The sequence below is a fragment of the Podarcis liolepis genome (assembly GCF_965112155.1).
Source record: "Podarcis liolepis genome assembly, chromosome: 2".
NCBI classification, from domain to species: Eukaryota; Metazoa; Chordata; class Lepidosauria; order Squamata; family Lacertidae; genus Podarcis; species Podarcis liolepis.
The window spans coordinates 11,247,135-11,266,055 of record NC_139555.1 but is presented as its reverse complement, the minus strand read 5'-3'; the positions used below and the strand labels follow the sequence as shown (position 1 = coordinate 11,266,055).

At 44.9% G+C, this 18,921-nt stretch overlaps 1 protein-coding gene and 1 long non-coding RNA gene across 4 annotated transcripts in view; one reads left to right on the top strand and one right to left on the bottom strand.

The window, feature by feature from the left end:
* The window catches only part of LOC310700740, a 135,583-nt gene extending 125,117 nt beyond the window's left edge, over nucleotides 1-10,466 (top strand). The window contains exon 2 of the long non-coding RNA XR_014522777.1: nucleotides 10,243-10,466. This is a non-coding gene — a long non-coding RNA (uncharacterized lncRNA). The remainder of the gene's footprint in view (nucleotides 1-10,242) is intronic.
* The window catches only part of CSAD (cysteine sulfinic acid decarboxylase), a 48,283-nt gene extending 29,394 nt beyond the window's left edge, over nucleotides 1-18,889 (bottom strand). The window contains exons 1-6 of one of the 3 annotated variants that reach the window (XM_083490170.1): nucleotides 18,800-18,889; nucleotides 7,150-7,302; nucleotides 6,396-6,522; nucleotides 5,191-5,281; nucleotides 2,638-2,744; nucleotides 1,636-1,751 (exon numbers count right to left, since the gene is read on the bottom strand). In XM_083490170.1, the coding sequence (XP_083346296.1) occupies nucleotides 1,636-1,751; nucleotides 2,638-2,744; nucleotides 5,191-5,281; nucleotides 6,396-6,522; nucleotides 7,150-7,275 (567 nt within the window). In that variant the 5' untranslated portion in view covers nucleotides 7,276-7,302; nucleotides 18,800-18,889. Of the gene's footprint in view, nucleotides 1-1,635; nucleotides 1,752-2,637; nucleotides 2,745-5,190; nucleotides 5,282-6,395; nucleotides 6,523-7,149; nucleotides 7,303-12,461; nucleotides 13,048-18,282; nucleotides 18,550-18,799 lie in introns of those variants that run through there. The other 2 variants (XM_083490171.1, XM_083490169.1) reach the window with 2 other exon arrangements.
* Between the last annotated feature and the right edge of the window lie 32 nt (nucleotides 18,890-18,921).

Genomic DNA, 18,921 nt, shown 5'->3' with positions numbered 1-18,921 from the left:
GTTTTGCGAAGCAAGCCCATAGGGAAATGCGTCTTGCAAAGCAGCTAAGAAAACGAAAAACTCCTTCGTCTAGCGAGTTTTTCGTCTTCCGAGGCGTTCGTCTTGCGGGGTACCACTGTACATCAAACCTAGGCATTAAACCTAGGTTATGGTTGCTACAACAGAATGTCTATTTGTCAGGGGGTTGGACTAGACCCTCCAGGGTTGCTTCCAATGCTACAATTTTATGATTCTATGACCTCAACTACATTGCTTGACTCTTGCTTTCTCAAACAACCATTTACTTGTCCTAGTATGCAAGAAATGAGAAGCACACAGAGTGGAAATGGGAATGGCATTAGCTATGGACTAAGGCAGGGTTTTTGAAACTGTGGTCTGTGAGTATAAGAAGAAGAAGAAGAAGAATAATAATAATAATAATAATAATAATAATAATAATAATAATATATTTATTATTTATACCCCGCCCATCTGGCTGGGTTTCCCCAGCCACTCTGGGCGGCTCACAATCAAATATTAAAAACACAATACAGCATTAAACATTAAAAACTTCCCTTCAGATGTCTTTTAAAAATAGAGTTGTTGTTTATTTCCTTGACATGTGATGGGGGTTCCACAGGGCAGGCGCCACTACCGAGAAGGCCCTCTGCTTGGTTCCCTGTAACCTCACTTCTCGCAGCGAGGGAACCGCCAGAAGGCCCTCGGAGCTGGACCTCAGTGTCCGGGCTGAACGAAGGGGGTGGAGATGCTCCTTCAGGTGTCCTGGGCCGAGGCCGTTTAGGGCGTTAAAGATCAGCACCAACACTTTGAATTGTGCCCAGAAACGTACTGGGAGCCAATGCAGGTCTCTCAGGACCGGTGTTACAGTGGTGCCTTGCAAGATGAAAATAATCCGTTCCGCGAGTCTCTTCGTCTAGCGGTTTTTTCGTCTTTGCGAAGCAACCCTATTAGCGGCTTAGCGGATTAGCGCTATTAGCGGTTTAGCGGATTAGCGGCTATTAAAGGCTCAGCGGCTAAAAGGCTATTAGCGGCTTAGTGGCTTAGAAAAAGGGGGGGAAAGCGGAAAAAAATCGGAACACTCGCAAGAGGTTTTCGTCTTGCGAAGCAAGCCCATAGGGAAATTCGTCTTGCGAAGCAGCTCAAAAACAGAAAACCCTTTCATCTAGCAGGTTTTCTGTCTTGCGAGGCATTCGTCTTGCGGGGCACCACTGTATATGGTCCCGGCAGCCGCTCCCAGTCACCAGTCTAGCTGCCACATTCTGAATTAATTGCAGTTTCCGAGTCACCTTCAAAGGTAGCCCCACGTAGAGTGCATTGCAGTGGTCCAAGCAGGAGATAACTAGAGCATGTACCACTCTGGCAAGACAATCTACGGGCAGGTAGGTTCTCAACCTGTGTACCAGATGGAACTGGTAAACAGCTGCCCTGGACACAGAATTGACCTGCGCCTTCATGGACAGCTGTGAGTCCAAAACGACTGCCCGGCTGCGCACCTGGTCCTTCAGGGGCACGGTTACCCCATTCAGGACCAGGGAGTCCTCCCTTCATTTGAGTGGACTCAGGAAAGGCTGCAGCACAGTCAAATATAAGGCAGCAAACAGACAGACAAACAAACAACTCAGGAGAATAGCATACCTCCTGCGAAGTGAACACTGCCAGTTTTGGTATTGCCCAGTTACCCTTCTGCTTGCAGTCTGGGAAGCGGTGGTATCGTGCCACGTTCATAGCATACATGTTGGAGATTGAGCCTCCTGCAAAAAAAGAGCCCAGAGACATCATGGTCTAAGGTTATTTATTTCTATTTCTATGCTATTTAATGCACTCATAGCCAGGTATATGTGTATGCCGTAATTCTGTAGGAACACAGCAGAGATGCAGAATATATCATCGGGTGCAGATTTCAGCTTCCGTTAAAACAAACCAACAAAAAAAAAACCAAGGGAGCAAGTTCCTATCCTTCACGGCTGTGAAGGTTAAAAATGGACAATGGCTTCTAAAATGTCAGAAGCCAGAGGAGGAATGAAAGAAGATTTCCAGTGGACAGGGAAGCGGTGAAACACTTGACCGGCTGCTTAGCTATCCTCATTACTAGCAAAACCAGAATAAAATATGCATGTAGTAAAGAATCCATGCAAAGTCAGAAGCAGCAGAGAAGAAAAAGCATGAAGATTGCCTGCTTTCACCTATAAATGGCAATTATAATGTCAAATATCAAGGTTAGTATGGGATTCCTAAAGCGAAACTCCAAGTTGTTTTCGGTGCAACAAGTTGCAGACCAGAGATAAATGTATAAAATACGTGACATAATGAAAATATATGATACTTACCGAAGGGGAGGAAGGAAGTCCAAAGCTCAACAGAGCTAATGTTATGTATGAGATGTATTAATACAATGAATGTATTGGAATGTATGTTTGATGAAAACTAATAAAAATTTAAGTTGGAAAAAACAAGTTGCAGACCAGAGGCAGCCATAGCCATCGTGGTGTCCTCTAGATGTTATTTGACTACAATTCCCATCACTTCAGACCATTGTCCAGATGAGCTTAAATCTGCTTCAAGTGGACAATATACAGCCCTCTGTAAAGGTACTGCTGCAGATTTGACCTGGAACACACAGAAAGGAATATCACTCACCAGGACTGAAGAGCCCATCCCCTTCCTCCCAGCCAATCAGCTCCCGCAGCTTCTTCAGAACCACCTCCTCCATCAATACAAACACAGGGGCGATCTCATATGTGTACCTAGAACACAAGGCGAGATGACGTTTTGGTCCAAGTCATATACCTGCAATTGTAAGTCACATGTAGGTATTGGGGAGCTTCACCTAGGAAAGGTACTTAGGAAGTAAAGAGTGGTTGGTGAATGGTTGGAGGGACATTGGCAGGCCTATCAGGAATCCAAGGAATTATACTGTACTAATAGACGAGAACTTCATCCCTTAGCACACAGCCGCTGAATTTTTTTTTTATTAAAATGAAAAAACAAAAACAAAAGAAAGTAAAATGGTTCACAAAATGACCTGGGCATAGTTCTACCACTGAACTATTCTGACAATCTCATTCCGCAGGGATAGATACCATATTTTTTACTCTATAAGACTCACTTTTTCCCTCCTAAAAATGTGTGTGTGTCTTGTGGAGTGTGGGAAATGTGTGTGTGTCTTCTGGAGCGAATGCAGGCTGCGCAGCTATCCCAGAAGCCAGAACAGCAAGAGGGATTGCTGCTTTCACTGTGCTTCTGAGATTCAGAATAATTTTTTTCTTGTTTTCCTCCTCCAAAAACTAGGTGCGTCTTGTGGTCTGATGCGTCTTATAGAGCAAAAAATACAGTAATTACATTATAAACAGACATGCTCTCTGAAGTATGGAGGAAGCACTCCATTTCCCCAGATACAAAAACTCTGAATTTTTAGTGCTCTGAAAACGCCATGCCTCCACAACAGAGCCCAACAGTACAATCCCATGCATGTTTACCTGCTCGTAAGTCCTACTGATTCCCCCTGAAAAGTGTGTGGCGTTTAAGTAATGCAGTGTGCAGAATATATGTAACAAACTACCAGATACGAGGAACTGCATGGGTGCTGACAGCCAACATCTATCTCTTTAGCGTGGCGGGGTGGGGGAGGGCAAGTATGATGGCCTGTCCTGTGACATCACCACCTTAGGGCTTACTTAGGGCTGCTGTGGCTTAATAGTTGCTCCTTGCCATGGATGCGAATATGTGAATACAACTGTGTCGTGTTTCTACCCCACAACGTTGCGTTATCAGAAATATGTAGTTTGCCCGCATCACAGGAGGTGGCTCACTTAGAAAACTGCTATGCTCACTTCCTTCCAGGATCAAGGATGGAATTAGTGAGGGGGGAAGAAGAAGAAGAAGAAGAGTTTGGATTTGATATCCCGCCTTTAAGGAGTCTCAAAGCGGCTAACAATCTCCTTTCCCTTCCTCCCCCACAACAAACACTCTGTGAGGTGAGTGGGGCTGAGAGACTTCAGAGAAGTGTGACTGGCCCAAGGTCACCCAGCAGCTGCATGTGGAGCAGCGGAGATGCGAACCCGGTTCCCCAGATTACGAGTCCACCACTCTCAACCACTACACCGCGCTGGGGTGGGGCTTTTGTGACGGTACTCACCGCTACAGAGTACCATGAACCTCTTTTTTTGCTGCCCATGGCAGCCATTTTGTGCAGATACCCATGGCCCTTCTAGTCATATACGAACACTGGCACCTCAGTTTTTTAACCCCCCAAAAGCGCTAGATATACAGATACAGTGGTACCTCAGAAGTCGAACGGAATCCATTTCGGAAGTCCGTTCAACTTCCAAAACATTGAGAGACCAAGGCAAGGCTTCCGACTGGCTGCAGGAAGCTCCTGCAGCCAATCGGAAACTGCAGAAGCCACGTCAGAAGTTCAGGTTCCAAAGAACATTCGCGAACTGGAACACTCACTTCCAGGTTTGCGGCGTTCGGGAGCCAAAACGTTCGACTCGCAATGTGTTCAGGATCCAAGGTACGACTGTATATAGAAAGGGATAAGGATAGAAATATATACATAAAAAGACATGTATTTCAGAGTTGAAAGCTCTTTGGGGATAAAGATTGTATGTACGGTGGTGCCCCGCAAGACGAATGCCTCGCAAGATGAAAAACCCGCTAGACGAAAGGGTTTTCCGTTTTTCGATGCGCTTTGCAAGACGAATTTCCCTATGGGCTTGCTTCGCAAGACGAAAACGTCTTGCGAGTCTTGCGATTTTTTTCGCTCCCCCCCTTTTCTAAGCCGCTAAGCCGCTAATAGCCTTTTAGCCGCTAAGCCGCTAAGCCTTTAATAGCCGCTAAACCGCTAATAGTGCTAATCCGCTAAGCCGCTAATAGGGTTGCTTCGCAAGACGAAAAAACCGCTAGACGAAGAGACTTGCGGAACGGATTATTTTCGTCTTGCGAGGCACCACTGTACACTAAGACCACTTTTGCCTCTGGTAAAGAGTTCTGCATTTCAAGAACCTGCAAACCCTGTTTGATCGCAGAGGACAAAAGAAATACGTGGGTAGACCCTAGGAAGCAACGCCCTAATCTACTCAATCTAACCATTTACAGCTCTTTTTAAAACTATAATCCATACTGAACCCAATAGAGCCGCTGCAACCTATTTTAATGCCATGATTTCATCAGAAAAGTGCAAACACATACTGGCTGGTGTTGAGCATCTCTGTGATCAGCCGTCCGGCCAAAGCATGGGGATCAAGTCCTGAAAACAACTGGTTGAAAAATCGCGGGTGACCTGAGAAAGAAAGAGAAAGAGAGTGTGTAGCTATGCTGAACTCAAGCTAATTTGGATCAGTCTGCAGCACAATCACATCATACGAAATACAATTCTCTTTTTGGAAGTGGCGTGTGGGGAACACTCTCTTTTACACAGGGCATGAATGAAATGTACAGCAGGAAGGCATTAGGGCCGGGCAATATCTGGTTTTCAACATCGTGATATATCACCAGCTAAACATCGCAATATACTGATATATCGCAATGTCTGAAATAAGGGTGGAGCTATGTAGAGCCATTGGCTGGCTTCACAGTTTCCCCCCGCATCGTGATTTTTGCATAGTGCGCGCACGCACGCACACATATCATGGTTTGCAATATATTGCCAGGTCAAAAATTATGAAACTGATATCATGGACTTCAAACCGGTTTTGGACGATATATCACCCAACCCTAGAAAACGCTTATTTTCTGAAGCACTTATTACAGTGGTACCTCAGGTTAAGAACTTAATTCATTCTGGAGGCCCGTTCTTAACCTGAAACTGTTCTTAACCTGAAGCACCACTTTAGCTAATGGGGCCTCCTGCTGCTGCTGCGCTGCTGGAGCATGATTTCTGTTCTCATCCTGAGATAAATTTCTTAACCCGAGGTACTATTTCTGCGTTAGCGGAGTCTGTAACCTGAAGAGTCTGTAACCTGAAGCGTCTGTAACCCGGGGTACCACTGTACTTTGCCTCTCATCTTGGGAACGCTGCTGTCTCTGTTTGCTGAAAAGATGCCAGAACGTGCTGTTTCCTTTAAGACATATTTACATAACCAGAGATATTTGTCTTGAATTCTGATCTCATGTGTACAAGGACAGCGAATTCCAGAGTGTTATAGCAACACCCCCTTGGCTCACAATTTTCATCGCCTTTGGGCTACTGTGCATATATAGGCTATATTAAATCCACGTGTCTTTACATTGGAGGCAATAGCCAGCTTTGTTATCGGGTCACTTAACATGAGAAGCATCCCGTTTTGCTGCTTCAGGCCATGGAAACAAGACCTAACCGGATCAGGAACTACATATAACTCCACATGCAGGAAGTACACTATTTCACAAACGAGACGCTGGTGCCAGGCACTCACATGTCTTCACGCTGTATCTGATAACATCCCGGCAGCGGTCCAGCAATCTCTCCTGCGGCTCCCCTCCGTCTTTTAGATCCAGGTCCAGGATTTGCTGCAGCTCTTCAGGTTCCTTCCAATCACACACCTGACAAGGATGAAACAGCTTGGCCAGTTCGTATTGAAAAGTTCAGGCGGCATTCACATAAATGCTTGAAAGCCAAATGACATAGTGCCATCCTCACGTTATGCCAGTAATTAAGAATTGGATAAATACACCTGTAATAGGTATGAGTTACTCGTGCGTAAACTGGTGCCTTTCTCGGTTAATTTGCCTTGTTAAACCTTTCTGACTGCACAGCCCCTTCTCATCGTGGCTGCCTCAGTCACTGGCAGAATCCGTCAGTGGGCGTTTCTTGAACCTCTTCCAACATAAAAGTTCTTTGACACCCAGTCTCCTCCTCTCACTGCGCGGGAGCCTTCTGCGCAGGGAAGGCGTGGGTAGCGGAGGACCTGGGCTCTCCTCACTGATGTCCAGTGAAGAGTCCTGGAGCCCTCTCTCCAATTCCCCCGTCTGCCCCCCTTTATCCCTGGTGTTGCGCTGATTGGCTTCCCCCTCTACTGAGCTGTTTCTCCCCCTGCTGCTGGGTCCTTCGCCAGCATCGTCTGGGAGCCTCCCCTTCGCCTCTCGCTCCGATGTCAGTTCCCTGACAACACCATTACATAAGAACAACCCCCAAGATTATGTTGTGAAAATGAGCCCTGAAAGCCTTACCTTTTCAGAGGCATCCATCCCTTTCCTTACACCTTCCTCAAGCATGATTTGGAATGCTTTCTGCAAGAACTCTTCACCTGCCACCTTATCCAAGGCAGGACACAACAGGGCATTATGTTCTGCCATTGTCAGCCACACCTCCTATGTAGGTCTCTGCAGGTTTGGGCAACGTGAAGCAATAAGTCAGATCACCCTCAAAATCTTGTACAGTGGTGCCCCGCAAGACGAATGCCTCGCAAGACGGAAAACTCGCTAGACGAAAGAGTTTTCCGTTTTGGAGGTGCTTCACAAAACGAATCTCCTATGGGCTTGCTGCGCAAGACGACAATGTCTTGCGAGTTCCTGCTGGGGTTTTTCCCCCTCCCCCCCCTTTTCTAAGCCGCTAAGCCGCTTATCTGCTGATCGGATCAGCTGATAAGCGGCTTAAAGCAGCTAAAAGCCGCTAATAGCTCTAAGCCGCTTATCAGCTGATCCGATCAGCAGATAAGCCGCTAAAAGCCTCTAATAGCGCTAATAGCGCTAATCTGCTAATCCTTCAATGGGCTTGCTTCGCAAGACGAAAAAACCCACTAGACGAAGAGAATCACAGAACGGATTCTTTTCGTCTTGTGAGGCACCACTGTAAAACATTTCTAGATAGTTATGATGAACCAGTATACAATTTCTGTTACATGAATGAACGAAAAAACAAATAAATAAAAGGTATATCATTTCATTGCTGTGTTATATAGCCCAGAATACACTGCAGCGAGTTACTGCGATCTATACCACGTTCCTGATCTGAAACATCAATCTTTACTTTTGCATGGGGAAAGTTAAAGTTAAAGGTGAAGGACCCCTGACAGTTAAGTCCCATTGCAGGGGCCATCCAGAATATGCAACTGGGTAAATCTCCAGGTCTGGATGAACTGACTTCAAGATACTATAGATCCCTGAAAGAATGGATAATACAGCCATTAAAAGAAGTTTGTAATGGAATATTGGAAGGGAAAAGGGCGCCAGAGTCGTGGAAGGAAGCTTACCTTACACTTATACCAAAAGTAGAGTCTGAGAAGACACAGCTTAAGAATTACCGCCCCATATCTTTGCTTAATGTGGATTACAAAATTTTTGCAGATATTTTGGCTAAAAGATTAAAAAAAGGTACTAGTAGAAGAAATCCATAAAGACCAAGCCGGTTTTCTCCCGGGCAGACACTTGTCTGACAACACGAGGAATATAATTAACATTCTAGAAAAGTTACAAGTGAATATTAATACTAAAGCAGTTTTGATATTTGTGGACGCGGAGAAAGCCTTTGACAATATTTCTTGGAGTTGTATGAAGAAAAATCTACAGGGGATGGGGGTTGGTCAAGGTTTTGAAAATGGTATAGGTGCAATTTATTCAGAACAAAAGGCTAAATTAATTGTGAACAATGTAGTGACGGAAGAATTTAAGATAGAGAAAGGAACACGACAAGGTTGCCCAATCTCTCCATTGCTTTTTATATCGGTCCTGAAAGTTCTTTTAAACATGATCAGGAGGGACCAAACAGTTAAAGGTATACAAGTTGGAGCTAAACAGTACAAACTGAAAGCATTTGCTGATGATCTGGTATTGACATTACAGGAGCCAGAATCTAGTACCAAAAGAGTACTGGAACTGATCCAAGAATTTGGACAAGTAGCGGGATTTAAGTTGAATAAGATGAAAACTAAAGTTTTAGAGAAAAATTTAACAGTGACGGAGAAAGGTTTCAGAAGGAGACAGGATTAACATTGGTTAAGAAAGTGAAATACCTAGGGGTTAACATGACTGCTAAGAATGTGAATCTGTTTAAGGATAACTATGAAAAATGTTGGACGGAAGTGAAAAAGGATCTAGAAATATGGTCAAATCTGAAGTTATCATTGCTAGGCCGAATTGCTGCGATAAAGATGAATGTATTGCCAAGGATGTTGTTTTTGTTTCAAACATTGCAAATATTAGATAAAATGGAGTGTTTCAAGAAGTGGCAGAGAGATATCTCTAGATTTATCTGGCAGGGCAAGAAACCTCGAATAAAATTTAAGATATCAACTGATGCTAAGGAAAGAGGTGGATTCGCCCTGCCAGACTTAAAACTTTATTATGAATCAGCCGCTTTTTGCTGGCTGAGAGAATGGATGCTTCTTGAGAACACTGATGTGTTGGACTTAGAAGGCTTTAATAATGTCTTTGGGTGGCATGCATATCTGTGGTATGATAAGGTCAAAGCACATAAAGCATTTAAAAACCATATTGTCAGAAAAGCACTGTTTAATGTTTGGATAAGATATAAGGATTTGCTTGAGAATAAAACCCCAAGGTGGCTGTCACCAATGGAAGCGAAGGCTCAGAAAAAGCTCAATATGGAGGCTAAATGGCCGAAATATTGGGAAATTTTGGAACAAGAGGGAGACAGATTAAAACTGCAGAGTTTTGAAAAATTAAAAAATAGAGTGCGAGATTGGCTTCATTATTATCAGATAATGGAGGCATATAATTTGGATAAAAAAATTGGCTTCCAGGTGGAAAAATCAAAATTGGAAACAGAACTGTTAGACTCCAAAACTAAGAATTTGTCAAGAATGTATAATTTGCTGTTGAAATGGAATACTCAGGATGAAACGGTGAAATCTGTTAAGATTAAATGGGCACAAGATGTTGGACATAACATTATGATGGCTGACTGGGAACAGTTATGGACCACAGGTATGAAGTTCACGGCATGTAATGCCTTAATAGAGAATATAATGAAAATGATATACAGGTGGTACATGACACCAGTCAAGCTTGCGAAAATTTATCACTTGCCCGATAATAAATGCTGGAAATGTAAAGAGACGGAAGGTACATTCTTTCACCTTTGGTGGACATGCCCAAGGATTAAGGCTTTCTGGGAGATGATCTATAACGAAATGAAAAAGGTATTTAAATATACCTTTCTGAAGAAACCAGAGGCCTTTCTCCTGGGCATGGTCGGCCAATTGGTGCCAAAGAAGGACAGAACTTTCTTTATGTATGCCACAACAGCAGCAAGAATACTTATTGCAAAGTATTGGAAGAGACAAGATCTACCCACTCTGGAAGAATGGCAGATGAAGGTGATAAACTATATGGAACTGGCGGAAATGACTGGCAGAATCCGAGACCAGGGAGAAGAGTCGGTGGAGGAAGATTGGAATAAATTTAAGGACTATTTACAGAAACAATGTAAAATTAATGAATGTTAGAATGATGTTGGAATGAATCTATGTGATTTTAGCAAAAATGTATCAAAGATTTAAGAAAAATAGACTGTTAATTGGTGAAAAGAGGAAAAGTAAACTTATATTAAGATAAAGATAAATTTTCAGGATAAAAATTTTGAAGAGAGGGAAAGGATTTGCTGAAATGGATAATTGACTTAGAATACAAAAAAAGGAGGTGTGAGGAGGTTAGGGAAACAAGCAAATGAAAGATAAATTATGGGAAGGCTCGATTTTTTTTTAATTGTTTCTATTTTTCTGTTTTTTTATTCTGATGTGTTGTTTTGCTATTGTTTAATTTGGTGTTTTTTCTTTTGCCTTTTTGTAAACGTAAAACCTTAATAAATACTATTAAAAAAGCAACATCTTTATCAACGACTTGGATGATGGACTCAAGGGCATCCTGATCAAATTTGCAGATGACACCAAACTGGGAGGGGTGGCTAACACCCCAGAGGACAGGATCACACTTCAAAACGACCTTGACAGATTAGAGAACTGGGCAAAAACAAACAAGATGAATTTTAACAGGGAGAAATGTAAAGTATTGCACTTGGGCAAAAAAAATGAGAGGCACAAATACAAGATGGGTGACACCTGGCTTGAGAGCAGTACATGTGAAAAGGATCTAGGAGTCTTGGTTGACCACAAACTGGACATGAGCCAACAGTGTGACGCGGCAGCTAAAAAAGGCCAATGCAATTCTGGGCTGCATCAATAGGAGTATAGCATCTAGATCAAGGGAAGTAATAGTGCCACTGTATTCTGCTCTGGTCAGACCTCACCTGGAGTACTGTGTCCAGTTCTGGGCACCACAGTTCAAGAAGGACACTGACAAACTGGAACGTGTCCAGAGGAGGGCAACCAAAATGGTCAAAGGCCTGGAAACGATGCCTTATGAGGAACGGCTAAGGGAGCTGGGCATGTTTAGCCTGGAGAAGAGGAGGTTAAGGGGTGATATGATAGCCATGTTCAAATATATAAAAGGATGTCACATAGAGGAGGGAGAAAGGTTGTTTTCTGCTGCTCCAGAGAAGCGGACACGGAGCAATGGATCCAAAGTACAAGAAAGAAGATTCCACCTAAACATTAGGAAGAACTTCCTGACAGTAAGAGCTATTCGACAGTGGAATTTGCTGCCAAGGAGTGTGGTGGAGTCTCCTACTTTGGAGGTCTTTAAGCAGAGGCTTGACAACCATATGTCAGGAGTGCTCTGATGGTGTTTCCTGCTTGGCAGGGGGTTGGACTCGATGGCCCTTGTGGTCTCTTCCAACTCTATGATTCTATGATTCTAAGTCCCATTGCAAACGACTCTGGGGTTGCTGCGCTCATCTCGCTTTACAGGCTGAGGGAGCCGACGTTTGTCCGCAGTTTTTCCAGGTCATGTGGCCACCATGAGTAAGCTGCTTCTGGCAAAACCAGAACAGCACACGGAAACACCGTTTACCTTCCCGCCAGAGCGGTACCTATTTATCTACTTGCACTTTGATGTGCTTTCGAAATGCTAGGTTGGCAGGAGCTCGGACCGAACAACGGGAGCTCACCCTGTTGCGGGGATTCGAACCGCCGACCTTCTGATCGGCAAGCCCAAGGCTCAGGGGTTTAGATCACAGCGCCACCTGCGTCCCTTGGGGAAAGTTAGTACTTTTTTAAAAAGGAACTAGCTCCCTCAACCCTTGTCTATGCTAATTTACAGTGCAATCATAGGCAACTTCATTCAGAAGCAGGTAATGGGACTTACTTCCAGGTAACAGAATCGTAGCGTTAAAGGAATATCCCTCCCCTCCTTGCATTATTACAGTTCAGAAAAGTTCGTCTCACCCTAAAAATGGCAGACACCAGTAAGGTTTTATCCTGCTCCAAGTGCACACACCACTTTAAAGCGTATATTTGCAGCCACACTTACTTTTTTAAAAATGGAAATTGATATTTTCAGTATAACAAATTCTGTGTCAACCATCACATTCTATACCACCCTAATGATTACTAGAGCCACCTCCCTCTGGCCCTGGTTGTAGCTTGACGGTTTTATCACCCAAAGTACCACTCATTTGACCGGACCTCTTTGCTGTTTCTCTCTGGGTTTTCTCTGTCGTGACTCTCCTTTGGCGTCCAGAAGCCCTCTGCTCTCCAAATAGCATTCAGGACGACTTCCTTGCTTTCCTCAGAGGGATCATTCCAGAAAGAGCATGAAATCCACTCCTTTGGTCTCGTCTAAAACCAAGCTCTAGTTAGCTGTGAAAACTCTTACACAGATAGATCACCTTGCAGAGGTTATTTCCCCATGTCACTGGAATGTGGCGGGGGGGGGGTTGAGGACAGCAGACATTACACCCAATTGCTATGGTTACCTGCTCAATCCTGCACGGATCTCCACTGATTTCAGGGACAAAGTACAAAGGCAGTATAACCTGTGATACACTGACAAGTATCATTATGTACACCAGGGGTAGTCAACCTTTTTATACCTGCCGCCCACTAATGCATCTTTCTTGACGGTAAAGTTTCCTTACCGCCCACCAGTGCTCGATGGATTCAGCTTCTGACGTAGAACCCCCTACCGCCCACCTGGAATCCTGAAACGCTCACTAGTGGGTTGACAACCCCTGGTGTACACCATGGGGGTGGAGATTTACACATATGAACCAGGCAGGTGTGCTTCTCATGTCAGAAAAGCAATTTATTTCAGGTACTGAGCTGCTTCGTGCTGTTTTGTTTTGTTTTGCTTTGCTTTGTTTTGCGTGAGTGTCTGGAGGCGGTTGGAGGATGGATGGCGGCTAACAGATTGAGGTTGAATCCTGACAAGACAGAAGTACTGTTTTTGGGGGACAGGAGGCGGGCAGGTGTGGAGGATTCCCTGGTCCTGAATGGGGTAACTGTGCCCCTGAAGGACCAGGTGCGCAGCCTGGGAGTCATTTTGGACTCACAGCTGTCCATGGAGGCACAGGTCAATTCTGTGTCCAGGGCAGCTGTTTACCAGCTCCATCTGATACGTAGGCTGAGACCCTATCTGCCTGCGGACTGTCTCGCCAGAGTGGTGCATGCTCTGGTTATCTCCCGCTTGGACTACTGCAATGCGCTCTACGTGGGGCTACCTTTGAAGGTGACTCAGAAACTACAATTAATCCAGAATGCGGCAGCTAGACTGGTGACTGGGGGCGGCCGCCGAGACCATATAACACCGGTCTTGAAAGACCTACATTGGCTCCCAGTATGTTTCCGAGCACAATTCAAAGTGTTGGTGCTGACCTTTAAAGCCCTAAACGGCCTCGGTTCAGTATACCTGAAGGAGCGTCTCCACCCCCATCATTCTGCCCGGACGCTGAGGTCCCGCGCCGAGGGCCTTCTGGCGGTTCCCTCATTGCGAGAAGCAAAGCTACAGGGAACCAGGCAGAGGGCCTTCTCGGTAGTGGCGCCCGCCCTGTGGAACGCCCTTCTAGCAGATGTCAAAGCGATAAACAACTACCTGACATTCAGAAGACATCTTAAGGCAGCCCTGTTCAGGGAAGTTTTTAACGTGTGATATTTTACTGTACTTTTGGTTTTTATGGAAGCCGCCCAGAGTGGCTGGGGAGGCCCAGCCAGATGGGCGGGGTATAAATAATAAATTATTATTATTATTATTATTATTTTGTCTTGTTTTGTTTTGCTTAGCACTAAAAGTTCAGGATGAGTCCTGCTAAGGGCTTTTTGAGATGCCAAACAAAGCACTTGCAACCATATTTGCCAATAGCAGCATTACCTGTGTGTGCAAACAATTGTTCTACATCTCCTATTCTCATCTAATAGGGACAGTATGTGAGAATGGGGTTGCCAGCTCTGGGCCTGAGCTTTATCAGCAACTGAATTTCTATTTGTTTGGTTGTAAGTCACTTGGTGTTGCCCTGAACAAGATAAACTGACTAACAAATTTAACAAAAATAAAAAATAATAGCAATATGATTCTTCCCTCCATGCAGTGAAAAGCTTCACCAGCTGACTTAGAGGAAGCCCTGGAGTAAGGAATGTTGAAATTAAGTGGAGGATTGAGCAATTCTTGTTAAGTGATTCAGTTTGTGTCCTGTAGCACAGGATGTCCTCAGCCTTATCTGACTTGCAGAGCCATAAAATAAATTGCTATTGGCTGTTACTGTTGTCCCGCACCTAGACTTGTGTTTATAGCAAATTATGTACTAGTTCTCCTTCCTCGCAGTTCACTTAAGGCAGGGATATTTCAACAACAGAGTTTTAAAGTAGTGACAAAGTGGTGGGTTTTCTAGATTAGAACATGCGTCACTCTTCACTCTCACAGTTAAAAAGATAAGAGTGCTATCCAGTTAAATAATACTGAATTTGAGCCCACTGATTTTGATGAGTATTCCAAGTCTTATCTGATTGACTATCACCCTACGTGCATATCTATTTCTTTCTAACAGTTCCCTGAACAAAGGGTGAACAATCCCTTCTTGCAACTGCAGAATAGCTCAGGTAAGAGTTGAGCATCAAGGATGCTTTGGGGGGCAATGCAAGTTGCACGCGATGCATCAGTACACTCAAGATGCCACCATTACCCTGTACAGTAGCAGACAAAGACCAACTTCATCATGTGACAGCTTCTGACTGATCAGCTTGACTTTCTGCATAAGAAGCTATTTTTTCCAGATGCTTCTGCTTCTCCTAACACATACTCAGTGCCGGATTTATGTATAGGCTAAGTAGGCTGAAGCCTAGGGCCTCTAAATAGGGAGCTGGGCATGTTTAGCCTGGAGAAGAGGAGGTTAAGGGCTGATATGATAGCCATGTTCAAATATATAAAAGGATGTCACATAGAGGAGGGAGAAAGGTTGTTTTCTGCTGCTCCAGAGAAGCGGACACGGAGCAATGGATCCAAACTACAAGAAAGAAGATTCCACCTAAACATTAGGAAGAACTTCCTGACAGTAAGAGCTGTTTGACAGTGGAATTTGCTGCCAAGGAGTGTGGTGGAGTCTCCTACTTTGGAGGTCTTTAAGCAGAGGCTTGACAACCATATGTCAGGAGTGCTCTGATGGTGTTTCCTGCTTGGCAGGGGGTTGGACTCGATGGCCCTTGTGGTCTCTTCCAACTCTATGATTCTATGATTCTATGAAATCTAGGGGGCCTCGCCAGCCCTCCCGCTGCCCAGCAGGCGGTCTCCCCTCTCCCAAAATTGCAAACCCAAGACTTCATGCAAGGGCAGGCCCAGCAACTATTAGACTCAGGGCTAGCCAGTGAGGCCCAATTTGAAGCAGTGGGGCGCAACTTGATTTTTTTTTTTTTTGGTAGGGCCCCAGTTCACAGCCAAAGTCTGCAAAAAATTATAGATATAAATAAAACCCATCTAGATTGCCCTGGTGCAGGGGGCTCCTTGGGGGCGGCCCGCAGGGCCCAATTTGGCCCAATTGCTCCAATTGCCTTAAGGTCAGCCCTGATGAGACTGTGCAGGGGTTGGACTGACAAGCCCTGCACCTTCTAGGTCCCTGGTGTCACCATTCAGAGTACAGGTCTCAAGGACTTGTTATGGAAATAAAGGTGGGGCATTTATTGGAAATCAGTTTTGTCACCTCTTCCCCCCCAAACCCCGAGACAATGAGCCCAGCCACCTTTTATTCACGGTCGCATAAGCACTACACTAAAGCATGGCCATAAACCTGTACGTTCAACCGCTGAAATATACACCCAATATGTAGCAATGGAGATTTATGTTACTACTTTATGAATGAATACTGTGTTTTATGAATGGACTGTATTTTGTGAATTACCTAAGAGCCACCAATAGGGAGTTCTAGAATCTGACAGCTAACCAATTGGGTACTACCAAACAGCGACCCCTATTGCTGAAATCAGGTAACCAGCAGGGGATGCTTCAGCTCAGCCTTTGCACTGTTGACTGAGCAACAACCTGCTGTGCAGATAATGGAGAAAGCTTGTAAATTGTATCCCTTCTGGCATCCTGGCCAACTCTATTATGCTGGTGTAAACCCTGGTGCACCAGAAGCACAGAATAGCAGCAAATAAAATCCGCTCACATGTCAGCAACTGATAAGACTTGTCAACCAGTTCTTCCAAAGTCTTCCTAAATTATAAAGCTCCAAAATACAGCCAGTAGAGAGCAGGTCTGGGAAGAGCGAGGCATACAATGGGCACCACCAGTGAAAAGGCCCTGCTCTGTATAACTCCTGTCATTTGATAGAGCGCCCACTTGCCCTCCTTCTTGACATGGAATGCTCTCTATTAGAGTCTCCAGGTCCAGTACAAAGACCATAAGAAGGGAGAGCAGGGACCTTTAAGTTCCCAACAGCTGTTAATCAAGCAAGCAAGCAAGCAAGCAAGCAAGCAAGCACACAGGTCACATTTGTCACAGTCAGGATGCCTATGTCCTGGCCAGGCCTGCACCCAACCTTGTTTTTGTACAATCTTGCTTGTCCTCAGTAACCAAAATTATATTATCAACATATACAAGCAGTAAAGTTGTATTCCTTCATTCGCAATGAATCTTACAAAACAAAGTGGCACTAATAAAGAAAAGTTCCAGGGTGGCAACAGAAAGCAAACTAAAAATGCTTTTGCAGTTCATCAAAACAATCCAGCAATATCAAGTAGTAGATAGGTAGCCGTGTTGGTCTGCCATAGTCAAAATAAAAAAATTTCTTCCAGTAGCACCTTAAAGACCAACTAAGTTAGTTCTTGGTATGAGCTTTCGTGTGCATGCACACGAAAGCTCATACCAAGAACTAACTTAGTTGGTCTTTAAGGTGCTACTGGAAGAAATTTTTTTATTTCAGCAATATCAAGTTATAGGAAAACTGGTGCTATTAACAGTAATCCTTCTAGCTGGTTAATTGGTTTGGCAACTTCCATGCACATGACCTCTTATTTCCCCCAAGAGTTAAATAATAACTAATCAGAGGCAGCTACAGGGAGAGCTATGAGATTCAGGTGAGGGTCAGGTGCCTTGTCAATCCCAGCAATCCCAGTCATCATCCTTGGCTTCACTCAATTTTGTTTACAACAAACTTCCATTTTCTTTCACCACAAGTGGAGTAGCCTAGGGCCTCTCTTCATCTAAATCCGGCCCTGCACATACTGCACAAGGAACCAGACAAGTTGCATCTGAGCTGTCCCAAGGTGGAAGTAAATATCTAGGCATAGATAAGCATACCTAACTTGAGACGGCCGAAAATACACAAAATGACACTCAATAAAGATCAATATGCAAGGTTAAGAAGTGCAGGTTTAAAGCATAGGAGAGCAGATTGTTGAAAATCAGGGATGTGGAACCCATCGACCACCAGATGTTGTTGGACAATAACTCCCATCATCCCTAGCTAGCAGAACCAGTGGCCAGGGATGATGGGAAATGTATTCCAAAAACAGCTGGAGACCCAAGTTTGGGAAACCTTGGACTACACCATCCTTGACCACTGGTCATAGATTATGGGTTTTGTAGTCCATCAGCATCTGGAAGGCCACAGGTTCCTCATACAGTGGTACCTCGGGTTAAGTACTTAATTCGTTCCGGAGGTCCGTACTTAACCTGAAACAGTTCTTAACCTGAAGCACCACTTTAGCTAATGGGGCCTCCTGCCGCCGCAGGGCCGCAATTTCTGTTCTCATCCCAAAGCAAAGTTCTTAACCTGAAGCACTATTTCTGGGTTAGCAGAGTCTGTAACCTGAAGCGTATGTAACCCGAGGTACCACTGTACTTGCTGAGTAATGCAGGAGAGCATGTCAGGGATAGTCCCCCCCCCCCATCCTTCTGAAATAAAGTGTGGTAACTGATTGGATGGTGGTAATAAAAAAGAATAATAGAGTTGCAGATTTTGGAAGGGTCCCCAGCGGACAGTCCAACCTGCAATGCAGGACTCTCAACGCAGAATTATACCATTGTGGAAGCGGAAGGTACAAGGCAAAGCCTTCCTTCCTTTGCATCTGGTCATTGCAGGCCATGCCCGTGGCCGACTGTGAATCGAAGCTCAGAATGCTAAAAGAACAGGATGCTGCTAAGCATACACAGAGTGCTTTCCTCTTGGTATAACCCAGCTTCTGGTTTAGGAGGCAGCGCTTCCTAAATCAGAGGATGAAGGAGCTTGAACAGAGGCGCCTCTGATTTGACAATTCAGCGAAGGACCATGGGGCTTCTGTCAGGCGACCCCCTACCAGTGAATCGGGGATGGGGGGAGGGGCGGACTGTGATCCTCCACTGGACTACAACTCCCGTCAACCATCGCGGCTGATGGGAGCTGGAGTCCACAGGTTGTCCCATCCCCTGCGGCAGACACCTCAAACAGACCTCCTCGGAAACACTTTAGAAAGCGAGGGGGAGCCGGGAATGTAGGGGCTGCCCTCCGCCGTCCCTTAAAGGAGCCTTTCCCTCATCACCTGCTTTTCTAGCCCCTCACCTTTGCCTCTCTTTCCTGCCCCTACCAAGATGGCGGCGGCAGGCGCGCAAACACGGAGCGCCGGCAATGCGCGTGCGCGAAGCCGTCAACGGAAGTGATTGCCCTGTGCGTCTGTACCGGGT